At 39.0% G+C, this 18,423-nt stretch overlaps 1 protein-coding gene across 2 annotated transcripts in view; it reads right to left on the reverse strand.

Moving 5' to 3' along the window:
• cpne2 (copine II) overlaps positions 1–18,423 on the reverse strand; it is a 71,340-nt gene that overhangs the window by 16,631 nt on the left and 36,286 nt on the right. For both annotated transcript variants that reach the window (XM_028449575.1, XM_028449574.1), the window contains 2 exons: positions 12,179–12,238; positions 55–188 (listed from right to left, as the gene is read on the reverse strand). In XM_028449575.1, the coding sequence (XP_028305376.1) occupies positions 55–188; positions 12,179–12,238 (194 nt within the window). The remainder of the gene's footprint in view (positions 1–54; positions 189–12,178; positions 12,239–18,423) is intronic.

The following is an 18,423-nucleotide window of genomic DNA, read 5'->3' on the forward strand; positions in this document are numbered from 1 at the left end:
TCAGCTGTGTAGCAGTAGTTTTTTCTCTGCAATGCAGCAGCTGTAAATACTCACGTGTCGTAGTCTTGTATGATTTGTCCTACAGCTAAAATGGCAGCCAGGTATTCATTGCTGCCCAGCGGGTTAATGTAATGGAGGGAGGATGGTTCACGAGGGTTTCCGTTAGACGCCGTGAAGTCGATGCCAACCTAGTGAAAATACAGAGAAGTACCAAATTGGTGCTCGTGTTGTTTTCATTGGGCTCAGAATGCTGTGACCTTTAAGAGGAAGCACAGGTTTATAGAGGAGCACAGTCACTTCCAACCTTTAATCAAAAAATGTTGTTGTTGTTAAACAAAAATGCTATGAACACGGTAACAGGGCAAGGAGATTACTGTTTTTCTGCCTGAGGATACAACCATCATCAAACATCGTGCAGGTAAAATCAATGAATCAGACTACATTTCTTACAAAACAAGATGAAATCTTCATTATTTTGCTGAATTCTGTAAATCCCTCAACCAAAACACAAAAATGTGCTCCAACGATGAACAAATCACGAACAATCGACTTGGAGTAAGTTCTAAAGCAGTGTTTCTCAAATGGGGGTACGCGATGGCACTACAGGGGGTACTTGAGAGAAAGAAAGTGTAAAAATAGAAATGATCTTGATTGGAACATGAACTGAGAATACAATTGGTCAGTCTAGGTCCAACACCAGGGGGAAAATAACCAAAAATTATAAAAACTATGGAAATAAATGTATTCAGGAGCCACTAAATACAGTTTTTCCACCGACAGTATTTACAAAATGAGATTCTTTAAAATGTGTGTAATCTCTCGTTTATTCCATCATTATGCTCAATAGATGTCTTTTCATTGACAAAGGGGAGTACTTGGATTCAGAAAAAAGAGAAAGGGGGTGCTTGAGCCAAAAACGTTTGAGAACCACTGCTCTAAAAGAAATAGAGATACGGGAAATAATCAAAAGTAAAAAGTAATAAAAGCTCAGGTCCTGAGGGTTATGTTAATGTCTAAAGATTTAACTTCCCCCCTATTACTAAAGGCCTACCATTATGCATTAAAACCTGGAAATATTGCTCCCAGCTGGTACAACACAACAATTGTAGTAATACACAAAGAGGACAAGAATCCTAGAGAAAGTCAGTCATAGAGACCCAACCTACGCACAACCATCCTAGTTACAAGGGACTAAACAAGATTAGCATTCATATCATACATCCTGACCAGTCAATGGAAGGTACCATGTTGACAATTTTCGCAGACTAGTAAAGCCGATGACACATTCACAATTCCATAAACTGACAGCACTGATCTTATCACTAGATGCATAGAAGGAAATCAACCGAGCCTGGCCGTTTCTAATTTAAACCTTAAACCTAAATTCTTACATTGTACACACACCCACAGGCTTATCTTGAAGTAAAATGGCTACAAATCAAAAGCCTTCATTTTACAGAATGGATGCAGACAGAGATGCTCTCTATCCCCTTTACTACTTACTATCTGTATAGAACCAGTGGCTCGACTCATTAGAGAAAACAGTACAATTAAAAAGGGGGTCATTCTGTGGTGCATTGATGAGCATTGCTGCTTCTCAGTGCAGAAATCATAGGTTCAAGTCCCATTGGTGGCCACCAAATTTGGTTCTGTCATACCCTGTGATAGATTGGCATCCAATCCAGGAGGGTTTACACTGCCTTACACCCCATGTTCACTGGGATAGGCTCCAGTATCCCCTGTAACCCAGTACAGGAAAACATGTATAGATCACAAGAAAAGACTAAAGCTAAAGGCCTCTAAAGGGGAAGAGCAAAAAATATTACATCTATGCCCCATTGCCCATTCATGTCTATTAGATACTTCATTAGTCATACCTCAAACATCATTATGACTATAGGCAGAATGAAAAGTAAAGATTTCTAAAATGTCTTGTTGCATAGTCAAAGCTTCACTTTACGGTGTATTTAACTCCCCTTAAGATATCTACAGTGTTGGTTTTAGATATCATATCTTACTTTTTGACAAGGCAAAATGACTTTATGCATATCAGGACTTCTGTGATTCAAATGGGAATGGCAATATCATTTCACCTCGGCAGGATGATGTTTGCAATATCTTTAACTGTGACTTGGACATAAGGGGGGGGGAGTATCGTGTTTTTTTCAGGCACATAGTACCATTCTATAGCACACTCAATTTTTGAAAAATGCAGCAAATATAAAAAACAACTTTAAAGAAATGTAGTATTATTATTATTATACATCAATTTTATATAGCGCTTTTCTGGGTACTTCTGGGTCGCTTTACAATGAAGGGATCAGTGTTGGGGGTCAGTGCCTTGCTCAAGGGCACATCGGCAGTGCTTGAGAAGTGCCCTGGCACCTCTCCAGCTACCAGAACAACTTCTGTTTTTTTTTTTTTTTTTTTTTTTTTGGTCCATACTGGGACTCTAACTGGTGACCCTCCGGTTCCCAACCCATGACGCTACGATTTTGCCTTTGTCAACTCCTTCGCTTTCTGACATGCCCATGAACACTTCCCCTTTAAACACAGAATATTGTATTAATAGCATTCATCACTTTGATAACCATTCTAATGTATTGTAGCGAGCTTACACTATACCGTTCAACACAATGCTTGAATTCCCTCACTTCATCGCTCCAGTGAGTGACACGATGATCAGGGAACAGTGTGTGTTCAGCCGAGGGGAGAGAGAGAGAGAGAGAGAGAGAGAGAGCACTTCTCCTCAGGCCGCAACACTTATAGATGGTTTAACTGATCATCTTACGGGGTTACTAAAGGATGAGTTCACACAGAATGTAGGCTTATTCAATAATTTAACCGCTTTATTTTTGCCCCGGTAGAAAGTGTCAACCACAGCACTCCACTGCAGCCGTCCCTCTGTAGCTCCTTAGTGTGAGGGAGAGGCTGCTGCCTTGGCTTTACAGACAGTGACAAGGAGGGGAACAAGTTTTTAAAAAATGTTTTTATTTTTTTATTATTATTATTAATGTGAACATAAATGAGTAGAGACAACATAAGCCAGAGGTTTCTTAGAAAAGTATTTAAAATAAGTAAATTAAAAGCTAAATCTGCCAAGGTGTGTGCTGTGGGCTGAACTAAAAAGAAAGAGAACATAGGAGGGGGAGGAGCCTCGTCCCCTCGAGCAAAACAGCTGGAAAATGGCTGCTGGCAGGAGATTTAAAGATTACTAAAAAATATGTGAGTCAATCTGAGAAATATTAGAGCTTTGTTTTTCAGGAGGGAATGACACACTAACATGATATAAATCTTGAAAAAGTGATTTTTACATGATACCCCCCATTTAAATGTTATCAAGCTTTGTCAAAATGATGTTATAGATATCTGTGATGTAAGTTCTGGACAGGCATATTGAGACATTACACATTAAAATGGCTTGCCATATTGTCCCGCATGTTTAAGATTTCTTGCTGCTTCAAATTAATGACTGTGTCATTATGCAGAAACCCGGATAAAAACATCCAAAACAGGAGAGGACTGGAGTTTCTAAACTGAGTTAAAGAGTAAATTGTTATGTGCTAATTTGTCTCTATGTGTCTAGGTGGTAAAAAAAAAAAATCCATAGACAAGGAGTCAAAATGGCAAAGGTGAAAGACAAATACCAGCATAAGTAGGGTACAACCCAAAGCAATGGACAAGGCACAACACCAACAAGTAACAGGAATGATAAAGATGGCATTTAGGCTTAAAGTGTAAATACACCCTAATTTCTGCTCAATACATATGATGGGGTAATGTAATTTATTGATCCTAGTCCCACTCTTTACATTTTAATCTAAGTTTTAAAATTTAGACTTTTTAGTTGTAAAATGACAGAAGGACTGTCCTCTATGGGTTGAACGCTGGCTATTGCAATTGAATTTTGCTATTGGCTGAGATTAGATCAATGAAGTCTTTTTCGATTAGTGATGTCACTGTTGGCCCCGCCCCTCCTATAAAAGATGGGAGGAGGGGCTAGGTTTCCTCCTCTAACAGCCCTCTGTGAGCATTAATTGACAGATCCATGCAAAACTGTGCAGCACTGTGGGGGTGGGGCTGCTGTGACTGGAAATGTCTTAACTACTGTAGGAGCAAGGGCCATTATCAAGGCATTTATTTTTTAAATTCCCCCCTAGTGGCAGATCAGCAAAAACCTTGGGGTGTACTTTCACTTTGAAGCAAGGTTAAAAAAAACAGTATTGGATTCGATTACTAGACAGTGGCTGCTCTAACTAGACAGAAGCCTGAGAAAGTGGAGGTGAAAAGGGAGATGTTGAAATCTGTTTGAACAATGACTATTGTTGTAATTTATGCTATATAAATAAAGTTGAATTGAAAATAATTCAATTGAATTGAATTGAATGAGCAGGATAAACAAGATTAGAATTGCGGAACTTGAATGTTTGAACAGAGATGCCTGATTGAGACAGCTTGGATGTGTGCAGAAGAAGGCTAGTTATTATAGTTGACTAAGGATGTTGGAAATGGTTCGAGGAAGAGCAAAAAAAAAAAGACCAAAGAGAAGATTTATTGTTTTATTCGCTGGGTTTCCATTACCCTTGGGAATCAAAAATAGCTCAATAAAATGAATAATGGAAACACCTGAATTTTTAAAAAACACTCAAATATCATTTCATTAAAAAGTTTTCACGCTTTCATGAGGCGGAATTTCAGAAGATTTAATATTGTTGTTTCAAATATATTCATTGAAGGTATTACAAAAGGCTGTAAGCCATTGAAGACAAAATTTGGCTTTTTTTAATACATGTACAGAAAAAGTACATGATCTTTAGCTTTCACTAGAAATACTTGTGTCCTTATTGCAAAATAATAAACTAAAAAAATAAAATAAATACCCACCCCTCCCATACCCCACCCACACCCTCCCATAGACTGCACATATCAGCTATCTCTAAGACAGAATATCAAGGGTTGCCAGATTGTTTCAAATTCAATCATATTTATGTCATACCTTATTTTTTCAAAATGAAATGTGTCAATGAGTTCTGTGACCCACATTTTTAAAGAAGGGGTGTCTTTTCCTTTCCACAGTTGAAGAATACGTTTCGTTGCAGTAATTAATGCATATGATATGAGGCTTCGTGCTGCATGACCAAGAGTTTCTGTCTTTTGAAATATTCCAAAAATTACGAGGAGTGGGTTTGGAGTTATTTTCACCTTCAGTACATTGGATAAATAATAAACAATATTTTTCCGAAAACCTTGAAGATTAGGACAAAGTGCGTAACTATGTAACAACGTACCTCATTCTACCGTACATTTCCCACAAGTTTGAACTATCAGGATACATTTGATTGATTTTCTCTTTTGAGTAATGTAATCTATGTACAATTTTGTATTGGATTAGGCAATAACGTGCATTTATGGAGGTGGTCTTTATTTTGTGTAAAGCTTGTTGCCAGACATCATCATGTAAAGGGGTACCAAGTTTTTTTCCCCCCAATCTCCTTTAATTTGAGCAGTAGATGGAGTGGTTCTCGGCATTCACTCAAACACTGATCCAATAGATCAGGTTTAGTCCTCTGATATTGTGGCAAATAGGAATGGACATTTGCCACAACGATTCAATATTGTACGATTTGATATTGTACGTGTGGACAAAAGAGGAGACCAAGGGAGTTACGAGGCTCTTTTAAAAATATAGCTTTTCTTTTGCTAAAAATCTTTAACAGAAACACAGCGAGAGAAGAGGGTTCAGGGAGGAAAGAAGAAAAGAAGAACAATGGGAACATTGAGGAGGTACACAATGAGTTTTGATGAGTAATACTGAAGAAATAACCACTGGATTATTGTCTACATCAAGAAAACACCCAAAATAGAAACAAAAGCTCTGAAATGCACAATGTGGTTTAATTTTATGTCATCAACCAAGTGACACTGTGTAGACATGTGGTGTGTATAAACATAGGCTTTCAGCACTTTCAGCTAACATACACACAAACACAACAGATGAACATACATGGGTTGACTCACAATGTATTGTTGCATGAGATTATCAGTGACAAGATCCTCCTCAGGCGATATATCCAGGTCTGTGCACTGACAGGAACCAACCCACAATCACTGCCTTCCACTCTTATCGTCTCAAACACATAGCCAAAACCACTGCATATTCTTCCCTGCTATGTTTGAGGCCAGTGTTAGAGCTAGAAAACAACAAATACTGTGGTTCAACATGGACAATGACTGACAAAAGGAGAGTTATGGATAGGCATGGATGGAAAAAAAAGAACACCCATATAGATTAGCAGAAACAGAGAAGGGTGAGATAAGAAATAAGCAGGACTGACAGATTTGGGATGCTGCTGTGTGTGTGTGTGTGTGTGTGTTTTTTTTTGTGTGGAACGTGTCGGCTGAAGTTTCCAGTCCTGCTGCACACTGACCAGATTATACATTTCTTTCACCATGCACTACAACCAACCTCTCTGCTGCTGCTGTCTATTTACAAGGCTGCACACTTATTTATGCGCTGAATGTATTTTTATTTATTTTAAAAAAGGTTGCGTTTTAATAGTTTAAACTTTCTGCAAAGTGTAGGTCTGGTAACACTCTCACAGCTCAGACTTCTTGATGTTGATAAAGACTGACATATGATACCTTAACATTGGCTACTTTTTATTAAAACAATCTGCCTTTAAGACAGTCTTTTCGACAGACTTTCCATAACATTCAAATATGGATTTTTTTTGCCAGAAAAAAAATAATAAAATGTATTCTATGCAGCAATAAATAATACTGAAAAAGACACAAATGATGGTATAATTCTGTTAAAATGAGCCATAAACAGCCCTTCAGTAGAGGCAGGCTGTCTGTTTGTGTTGAAGTGTGCAACAGAGAAATGTTCCTCTCGACTCCAGCTCCCACAGCCCTGAGGAGAGACTTTCCCTTCTTGGAGATTAGGATTAGAGCTACATAAGTATGAGTGAACACTGCAGAACAGCTCTTTTGGCATGAACGTGTTTCTCTCTCTTTGAGTGTGTGTGTGTGTGTGTGTGTGTGTGTGTGTGTGTGTGTGTGTGTGTGTGTGTGTGTGTGTGTGTGTGCGTGTGTGTGTGTGTGTGTGTTATAAAACACCACTATTTCTGTCTGCATGTGAGTAAAAATGAGAGTAAAGTAGTGCCTACATAAGATGTGGTTGAACGTCTGTGTGAGATTATATTTGGTGAAACCAAGTCAGTGTGCATAATCAGAGGATGTGTTTGTGTGTGTGTGTGTGTGTGTGTGTGTGTGTGTGTGTGTGTACGCTTCGGATATCAAGCATGTTCAGAAGACAGTACCGTACATGTTTAGTATGTTTTATAAACGATGTCAAAGAATGTTTGTACGAGGATAATTTCAGCTCGGATTTGTGTGCACACGAGTGTCTGTGCATGCTGATGCCATGGTTTGGGAGTATGTATGTATGTATGTCAATTATAACTGTAATCGCACAATTGATAATTAATTACAATTATGGCTTAATTATAATTGTAATTTCAAAAATCTATTTCTGTCGTAATTGCAAACAAGAAAAAACTGAGTTCAGATAATTGACTTTGTAATTGTATTTGTCATGAAAATTCTATAAAAATGGTCAATTAAAATTTAATGCAAAACACATACAGTATGTAGTTAACAATTATTAAATTATGTTTCAGATCAAGCTTTCCCACATTTTACCATTTAAAAAATATTATTCTACAGGTATAATGACAGAAAAAAGTCATGGGTATACTAACACCTAAAATGTTAAAAACCTATATTTCCATTGATTAGGAAGCCTAACAAGAGCTGAGAAACAAATTACATAATAGATATCAGTTTTTGGTGTATTTTACAGCTGATTTAAGACCTGTTTTCATGCTAACAGAACGCTAACACAAGAGGAAGGTTAACTTTTATTTCAAGCTAAGTAATTGAGAACGTATATGTGATTGTTCTTCTGAGGATTAAGAATAATTGTAATTAAATTGTAATTGGAAAAATGCACTGTCACTGTAATCGTAATTGAATTGAACATTGGTAATTGGAAACATAATTTTAACTGAAAAATGAAATGTAATTCACCCCAACCCTGATGTATGTATGTATGTATGTACATTGATTAGACAGTGGAAGTGTATAAGCAAAGAAATGAGAGACCACCGTGAATGCTTTATGTCCTTCTGTGTGTGCGTGCATGTATTGAAATGACTTTACGTGTGTGCACATGTTCATGTCGGTGTGAATGCACAAGCGGTAACTGTAAGGATTTAGGATTCCCTTTTTTTCTTTTTTCTTTCCTCCACAAGCACAGGCTAATATTTCATCAACACTCTGCTCAAAAATGTTCCCATTACATCCACATGGAAAAAAAAATAAATCATATTCACAAAATGATCTAATTCTGGATGTTTGCAGTTTTAGCGACAGTAAAGAGTTAGTGCTGTGGCTGAGAGCTGCCCAACCTTTAGCTGAGACACTTGACTGCTGGCAGATAATACGGACAAGAATTTCCTCTTTCATCTCACTAATCTAAAATAGAGCTGGATGGATATGGAGAAAAACATTAGCTGTAAAATTGATCACAGCCAGACAAGACTAACAGTGTAAGTATTTAGTCAGCCACCAATTGTGCAAGTTCTCCCACTTAAAGAGATGAGAGAGGCCTGTAATTTTCATCATAGGTATACCTCAACTATGAGAGGCAAAATGAAATCACATTATAGGATTTTCAATGAATTTATTTGCAAATCATGCTGGAAAATATGTATTTGGTCAATAACAAAAGTTCATCTCAATACTTTTCACACGCTGTTGCTGGTATTTTGGCCCATTCCTCCATGCAGATCTCCTCGAGAGCAGTGATGTTTTGGGGTTGTCGCTGGGCAACACGGACTTTCAACTCCCTCCTAAGAGTTTCTATGGGGTTGAGATCTGGAGACTGGCTAGGCCACTCCAGGACCTTGAAATGTTTCTTAAAAAGCCACTCCTTCATTCCCCGAGCGGTGTGTTTGGGATCATTGTTGTGCTGAAAGACCCAGCCACGTTTCATCTTCAATACCCTTGCTGAGGTTTTCACTCAAAATCTCACGATACATGACCCCATTCATTCTTTCCTTTATACGGATCAGTCGTCCTGGTCCCTTTGCATGATGTTCCCACCCCCATGCTTTACAGTAGGTATGTTGTTCTTTCTCCTCCAAACAAGTTGAGTTTTTACCAAAAAGTTCTATTTTGGTTTCATCTGACCACATGACAGTCGCCCAATCCTCTTCTGGATCATCCAAATACTCTCAGGCAAACTTCAGACAGGCCCGTACATGTACTGGCTTATGCAAGGGGACACGTCTGGCACTGCAGTATTTGAGTCCCTGGCGGCGTAGTGTGTTACTGATGGTAGTCATGCACTAGGTCCCCCCGTGTGGTTCTGGGATTTTTGCTCATTGTTCTTGTGATCATTTTGACCCCACAGGGTGAGATCCTTCATGGAGCCCCAGATCAAGGGAGATTATCAGTGGTCTTGTTTGTCTTCCATTTTCTAATAATTGCTCCCACAGTTGATTTCTTCACACCAAGCTGCTTACCTGTTGCAAATTCAGTCTGCCCAGCCTGGTGCAGGTCTACAATTTTGTTTCTGGTGTCCTTTGACAGCTCTTTGGTCTTGGCCATAGTGGAGTTTGGAGTGTGACTGTTTGAGGTTGTGGACAGGTGTCTTTGAACTCGTTATCAGTATAAAACAGGTGCTATTAAAATACAGGTAACAAGTGGAGGACAAAGGAGCCTCTTAATGAAGAAGTTACAGGTCTGTGAGAGCCAGAAATATTGCTTGTTTGTAGGTGACCAAATATTTATTTTACAGAGGGATTTACCAATTAATTCATTAAAAATCCTACAATTTGATTTTCTGGATTTTTTTTTCTCATTTTGTCTCTCATAGCTGAGGTATACCTATGATGAAAATTACAGGCCTCTCATCTTTTTAAGTGGGAGAACTTGCACAATTGGTGGCTGACTAAATACTTTTTTGCCCCACTGTAACTCCAAACTTTCTTTCTAACGCATCGAAAGCGGCAGGTGTACATTCACAATATATGGTGGACACGCTTCTAGGGAGCATCAGAGGTCACGCTGCGTGTTCCGCACCTCCTGTGCGGCGCATTTTGAAGCTTTTCGTGCGGCGGACGCTTTTGACGTGCGTCCAACACGGCCGACGCTGGAGTTGGGATATTTGAACTTTTGGGGCAATCAGGAGCATTCCCCAACCGTGACGTATTCAAAATAATGAAAAAAAAAATCACTAATCGGAGGCGGAGACAGATGGACAGGCATTGTTGGAATAGAGTGCCTGTAGTTGGTGTCCTGGTAGGAGATGTGAGCGCCGGGAGAGACGGAAGTAGTGCAGCTCTGGTGAATCCAGAAATGGCGCCGAGGAGCAAATAAAGCCAAGCCACTTTCTCGATAATGTAGAGCCGATGAACGGGAGTCACAGGCGGCGTGTTCAGCAAGAAACTCCAAACTTTATTCTCCATTCACCCACACTTCTCTATAGCCCTTTAACATTACAGTGCACACGCTGAGTCACACCAAAATACATCCGACCGGAAACACAGCCTTCTCAACACAATGTTCCCCACCACTTTATAGTCACTGGGTGAATTATGAACATAACTGATCGCCACAATATCATCCATTGTATGAACACCACCGGGAACAGAGAAGCGCCCCCCCTCGATGCGCATCCCGAGCATCTTTGACGGCTGGCGACAAGCGTCTGTGTTCAATGAGCACAAGCATCTAACTACGTGCGTGAGACACGATTTTGACACCCGAAGCGCGTTTGGTGTGAACACAGCATTACACCTCGGTGAGGGGGAAGGGAACAGGAAAGAGGGAGTCAGGGTAGGAAAATGGAAGGGGTGGGGAAGAGTCAAATGTTTTAAGGGGAGAGTGCAATGTGATGTTATAGTTGTGCATATTGTGTTGTGTAATCAGTTGTTGTTAACTAATAATTGTATGTAACAAAAAGCTAAGTTTATTATGAAGAGGACTTGATCAAGAAACCTCCTGTTTAAGAAGCAAAGTAGCCCACGCTGCAAAGAGATTTCTGCATTTGTGCTGTTATGATTCCTTGATACAGGTCAGGTCAAAAAACTGTTTTTGACAAAATTTTGTTTGTATTATATATTGTAGTTTATATGCTGGAAAAAAATAAAAAAATAAAAAATCATCCACATTGACACTTGCCTGCTGACTGTGGATTCTCTCATTGAACTCCTGCATTAAAAACATGTCAGGTTAACATTCAAAATAAAGCTCATGCTAATTGCAGATCAGATTGATTTTTCAAAAACTGGAAATGATGGCAGAAGGTTCTTAAGAATTAAATGACTTTGTGTTTTCTTCTCTAGCACATTTCAAATATACACTTCCAGTAGAAACCTGCGCATTCACGCATGTATGAGTACATCATCTGTCACATCTGGGGGCTGGTTCTAGTTCACAAAGCTAAGAAATTGTTGGAGAGATGAAGATGGAAATGCACAGTGGTGTGTAGAGTATATGTGTATATGACTGAGTGTGTGTGTGTGTTTTCTCACACTTGGACCAATCCTAAACCAGTTCATGTGAGTGATTTTTGAGGACTTTTCTGAAAAAGGGCTCATTTCATTTCTGTCTTACTTTCAGTCGCTGAGTTACACAAAGAAGGTGTGACATCATCGGGGAGGCACTAGAGTTTCTTCACACAGGAGACTGAAATAGACGCTGACGCTTCCCCCTCTCTGTCCCTCCCTCTTGTAAATTACCAGTTTCTGACAATTCTTGTTTACCAGTTTCTTCTTCTACCTTCTCACCTAAATCTCACAGTCATTTGCTATTTTCAGAGCTTTTATTTTGGTAAACACTAATTCTGCCACATTTCGCAATACGCCGACACTCCTCAAGACTTAATGTTTTTTGTGTTTTGCATCTTATCACTGTCCCCTCGTGTGATTTTTTTTTTTATCTCTGAATAATGTAAATATCCGTGACTGACCTAAAACACTGGGAGATGAAAACAGAAAACACAATTGTATTTCCTAAAGCTTTCAGGAGCAGAGTGGACAACTCTGTGTATCTTATTATCACATTCTCGCAGGGGGCAGAAAAACAGATATGACAATACTGTACTCACTGTAAACATAAGCTGGCATCCTCCCAAAATGTAATCCAGAAAAGTGTAGTCTCTTATGATCTGGAGACACAGAAGAAAAAATGGGAAAGGGTCATTTAAAGTGTTTAATTGCACATAACACATAACTATATACAACGTTGAATTTATTTTGTATGTACATTATATATATATATATATATATATATATATATATATATATATATATATATTATTAGTGAGGATAAATAGCATCCATTGAAATTTTCCCTTTGAAACCTAATGGAACAGTGACAATAAACTGGTTTACACTGACTCCAAAAGGTAATTGACCTTTCGCAATAGCCCCGCCTCCATTATTTACTTTTGGGACATATGTCATGTTCCTGAGTTCGTCTCGTCTGTAATGGCTGGGAGAAGTCTACCGGTGCGTGTTAGTGATTCTTTTTGGAGCAATACCTGTGCGATATCCTCCAGATCCAGGCAAAAGTGGTTACAATATGCTGTGGAGGGATATATTTCAAATATCAAAATAACCAACGAATAGGACATCACAAGTATCGAAGTGAAAACATACCGGTCAATGGCTACGAGAGAAAAACCCCATGATCTCTACCTGCTTCTGTGATACTGGGTAAGTTTTCTTATATTATAAGAGTGTTATCACAGCTATTGGGGATCTTAATAAAACTAACGGTTACATTAGCTAGCTAGCTAAACTTATTATTATTATTTTATTTATTCATTATTTTACAGCAAAGGGCGCTATCTATTTAGAATTTGAAATTCAGGACGCACTACCGTGTTTTAAATCAGAAGCGTGGAAGCATTTTGGCTTCCCCGAGAAAAAATGAAAGATTTGAGAAAGAAAGAACATGTGAAATCCAAGGTAAGAGGAAGACAGAGAGGAAAGTGAGAAACAAGAGAGAATGAAAGTAATAGTTTGTTTATTTATATTATTTCTTTGATATGGGATTTGTTTTAAAGTCCAATTGTTAAGGCACAAATAAAAGCACTTTCAAAAAGAAAAGAAACTATGCAGTTTTGCATAGTTTATTGTAGAGCCAGATTTGAAATTAATAGCCTTCTTCTTCACGTGTACTATTTCTTTATTTATTTCATTCAGGATTTATTTTTATTTAAATTGCATTGTTTTGCAATAATTTATCAAGGGATTATTTTGACAATGAAAGATAAAAAAATTGTACAGTGTTTTTATTTTTATTTTGAGGAAAAAAAATGAATATTTTTCAGTCATCATTTGTCTACTGTCTCATTTTGTAAAATAAATTGTGAGAGAATCGTATCGTGAGTTGAGTGAATCGTTACATCCCTAATGTAGAGATCACTCCAGTTGTGTTTTCAGCTTTGAGAACAGAAAGAACACGACCCCCCCAGCCAAACTCTTGGGGTACCTGGCATCCGACTTGCACAAGCCATGAGCACACCTGCTTCACCATTGTGCCTGCTCTGCATGTCGGACCTTGTTTACTTAGTAACGGGTCTGCAGCCGCCTGTGGGCTTGCGTGCACACTCGACTCGGGGTTTAGCCCTGTTCAGAGGAGTGTCTGTCTGGACATTTGTGCTGCGGCAAGCTGGTCATCGCCCCTCACTTTTGTCCAGTTCTATTGGCTGGATTACTCCGCCCCGTGCATAGCACGGGCGGTTCCCCTGTCCTGATCGGAACAGTGCTAGTGTACACGTGATAAACTTGTCTGCAATACAGGAGCTACCACATCCCATAGTGAGATATGGAAACAAATATTATGAAAGAGAACTATAGATTATTTACATAACCCCGGTTCTCTGAGTAATATGAGTGAGATGTCTCACCAGACAACCCTTCTTGCTGGGCGTTAGAGAAGAGGTTTGCTTATTTGAATTGCGTAGTATCATCCGCCCACTCTACTTATAGTAGGTGGGACTACCTACCGCGAATGATTACATTTCACCAGCCAATCAGGATTGGCGTAATGAGATTGGGCTTCTGAGGAATGGCGTGGAGGCATACAGTATATCCCATAGTAAGACATCTAACTCATATTACTCAGAGAACCGGGGTTATGTAATAGCCTATAGTTTTATTTGGAAGTAGAAGTGGAGTTTCATTAATTTGATCACATATTCAATAAAACGCAGTTTTCCCATGGTTGTATAACACGATGGAATCATTGATACTCTCAAATTGTATAGTCCCACCAATAGGTAACATGAGCTGGGTTCAGACCGTCATGAGACAGGGTAGTTTTAAACTACTGATGATGTCTTGTTGCAATAGTAATCTATTAACATTTATTTAGGAGTCATTTGAACTTAATGAACATGTTCTTTCAATAAGTATTCAGTCGAAAAAAAATCTAAGACATACTATATATACATATATATATATATAGATATATGATTTTGATTGTACAAAAAAGGCATAAATTAAATTATGAAAACTTGTCATGAGCAAATGGTTTTAGTGCCATTCCAACAAGCATCTAAAGTGCTTCAGCTTAATGTGTCCTCAGCGGGGCTCCGAGCTGCAGCACTAATTAGCTTTTGGAAAGGAGTTAGAAAGTGTGCCAGCTGATCAACACATCAATACATTGTGTGATATGCCAACAGAGACGACAGAGATGTTGCAGCTCGCCAATGGCTGTGAAGTTAACAGCTCCGCATCAAGATCTGCCTTGTCACCATCATTTGTGACCGCTCTCCCGCTATTTGTGATGTCATTGGAAAAGCGACAGAGGACCGCCCTCCCGCTATTTGTGATGTAATTGTAAGGGCGACGGAGGACCGCTCTCCCGCTATTTAAGGCTGCGTCCGAATATTCCCTCCTATCTCCTTTCCTATCCACTGTTCCTTCACCCCCAGAAGTGTTTAAGTGGTGGCCATGATAAAGAGCGTCCAAGTTCTCTTTAAGCTCAGAAAAAGAAGCTCAATGATTCCTTTATAACCTCATTTAGCCTAGGAAACACTGATGCAACCTTTACCAAAGGAGACAAGATAATACTGACCCACAATTCTTTGCGGCGACAACATTTAAAGGGACACGCACACCTGAGCGCTGACAAGAGATCATTTAAATTACCAATGCAATAATATGTCTTGAACAACTTTAAATAATCTAAATCTTATTATCTGTAAGACATATCAAATTATAACTGACATAAAACAGACACTATATGGTTCCAGAAAAAGAGACATTTTTAGCCACATTACGTTTTATTCAACATAATTCATATTAGTGAGTGTGAGCAATCATTCTCAATGTGACGTTCCTTTAGTTTCACTTTTGTTCCTCATAGCCTGGTAGCCTTTCTTTCTTTGATTTATATTCAAACCATGTGATCTTTGAGATTATATCGGCAGAAAGTGTTATAAATGTGCTTTTAGTCCATTTTCAGAAATGTGTAGTTTTTACACCACAGCAGACGTCACTAACCTTCGCAGCCATCAGATTATGGCCGTGGATATGTCATGGATGCACGTCTGCTAGGGGTCATGATCTTTGGCCTGCTAATGATGGGGGTATGTGTATGTGCATGTGCCTTTCTGATGGATCGTAAGCTGAGGCGACTTTCAGAGGATATGAAGGTACTCCGAAAGAAGAAGAACTATTCGTTTGGAGAGTTGGAGGAACGTAAACAACGACTGGAAAAGAAAGCTCGAGGAGATACGGGAAAAAAGGACAGTGAGGAGGAGTAACAACAGGAACAATGACTGTAGACGAGAACGCATCACACAAAAAAGGACAAAAAAAAAAACCGTTAATGATGAAATTATGAAGAAGATGAGAATGCTTGACAAGGGAAGAAATGAGGTTTGATGTAAAATTATCTGTGTTCAAATCAGGGGACGGATCTGGATAAGCATAATGCTTTTTTCCGTCGCCCTTTCCGGCATGCAAAAGGACAAAAAAAACAAAAAAAAAAAAACAATGATGTGATTTTGCTCTGAATGTCAAAATGAATTTCTGTGATTGCAACCATGTCGGAAATGAACTGAATAAATAAAAAAAAAAAAATTATTACATCACCTAGTGGAAGTGCGTCTGATTGTCAAAGCAAACCTGATGGCCTTTTCTTAACTCCTCTCCTAACACCTTTCCTTAACCCCGTGACGTCATCCACGGGGTTATGGAAAAGGGGATAGGAAAGGAGATAGGAGGGAATATTCGGACGCAGCCTAAGTGTTTGTTGTGTGAGACTGCCTCTTTTTCTGTTGCATGTGAGGCAGGGGGCCGCAGCTGTGACCTGAACTAAACCATCCTGTATCCAAACTGGTAATAACTATTTCAACTCCATTAAACAGACTCTGGTTAAAATTTTAATATGTTTGTCAGGTGCTTTCTGAATAACAGTTATAGGCAGGAGAACTGAAATTACGATACAAAGAGGGAAGAAGGGCTTCTTGGAGATATACTTGTTCCTCTTAATAGGAGGAAACTATTTACTAGGATTTTATCAAAAGAAAGTTTTAATCATTTTTAAAAAACTGAAACCTAAAATGTATTGCTGCAAATATTTAAAAGACAACATCCTTGCTCACAGAGCAGTATTTCACTGCTTGCTTTTATTATTGAAGCTTATTGGTGTGATTTTTTTTTTTTTTTAAAGCTGCAAAATTTTAAATAGATGGTTAGGACTCATGTTCACAGCCAAGGATTATTTCTGGCAAAGCAGTCTTATATAACCCAGGAGTGGACATGCTGCCTGGTACAGAGAGACCTGAAGTCATTTCAATTGAAGCTTGTAAAGTTGATTCAACTTTAAACCCAACAGATAAGAAAAGCCTTATGTTGATCTCACAAGCTATTCGACTATCTTAAAGCTGCTATCCGGGGTTTCTGAGAAACGTCTCGATGTCCCGCCCCAAAGAGCCTCACTTCCTTCCACTGCCTCTCCCAATCTTCCAGAAGCCACGCCTCTACTTTTCTGCATGCGCATCGCGGAACATAACAAGGTCGCATCGGGTCACATTGAAATAGGTCTATGGGTCAGATAAGAGCCAAGATCATATTGACCTGTTTGCTGTTGTGACACACAGCCTTGTTTTCGTGCACAGTTCCTCATTCACTTTGATTGACAGTCTCAAAAACAGGATGTCGAAACCTATTGGCTGGGCGCACTCTGCGATCGTTTCCATTTGTATAGGGGTCTAAAGGACGAAGGCGGGACTTATATACATTAATGTATATGAATGACCACCGATAGTAGACCGTAGTAAAAGACTAGTATATTTTCGCGTTTCAAAAGAATTATACATAAACATAGATTTCTCAGAAACTCCGGATATCTGCTTTAAACAAGACCAAAGAAAATGTAATAGGCGCTTGCCAAGTGTAATTTGTTATTGCCTATTTGCTATCCATTTAGCAACTCCAGCTTAGCACTGCACGGCACATTGATGAGTTTGAGAGCATTCAGGCAAAGCTGGCTGCAGCTGTTCTTTAATGCTCCAGAAGCACCGACACAGGTGCTGCTAATCATCAATTAGGCCATTCCCTCATTACCTGCAGGAGAAGGAAAACAGGACCAACACAAACACAGGCCTCACATTAGCTGCACTTCCATTAGTCTTGGAAATGAACAAAATCTAAATAGCACAACAAAAACTGGTCATGGAAATGCCAGAATTTCGAAAAAAAACACTCAAATATCGTAAAAAAGTTTCATAATTTCAGGGAGGAATTTCAGACGTTTCGATAATGAAATGTGTCGCAAAAGTGCTCTGGAAACACACAGAACGTGATGTACATGGTCACATGACGTGATGTACTTGGTCACATGGTCACATGATCACTGCTCTCCCAGTGTAAACAGAAGAGGAGACCGGGACATTTCTTGGCATTATACTTTAAAATTTTTAGTGCCACATTAGACGTGAAACAACAAAGGAACACAGTGTTATAAGGAGGTTCGTCCATCTTTTTGCAGGGAAGTCTCGCAGGATGAGATTTCACGGGAGTTATGAGGCTCGTGCCCAAAACAACGTTCAATGGAAACACGTTCAAAGCACAATTATACTTTTAGAAATGTCGCTTTTATTTGGCACTGGAATCATATATACTGCATTCAAAAAAATAATAATTATATATGATTGAAGCTACTGAGAATATGAACTGCTGTGGTGTGACATCAGGGCTGCGTCCGAACAGTCCCTCCTATCTCCTTTCCTATCCACTTTTCCTTAACCCCGTGGATGACGTCACAGGGTTAAGGAAAAGTGTTAGGAAACTTCCTAAAGAAGTTAGAAAAAGGCATTCACGTTGTTTTGAC

This window comes from Gouania willdenowi, chromosome 6 (genome assembly GCF_900634775.1).
Source record: "Gouania willdenowi chromosome 6, fGouWil2.1, whole genome shotgun sequence".
Lineage (NCBI taxonomy): Eukaryota > Metazoa > Chordata > Actinopteri > Blenniiformes > Gobiesocidae > Gouania > Gouania willdenowi.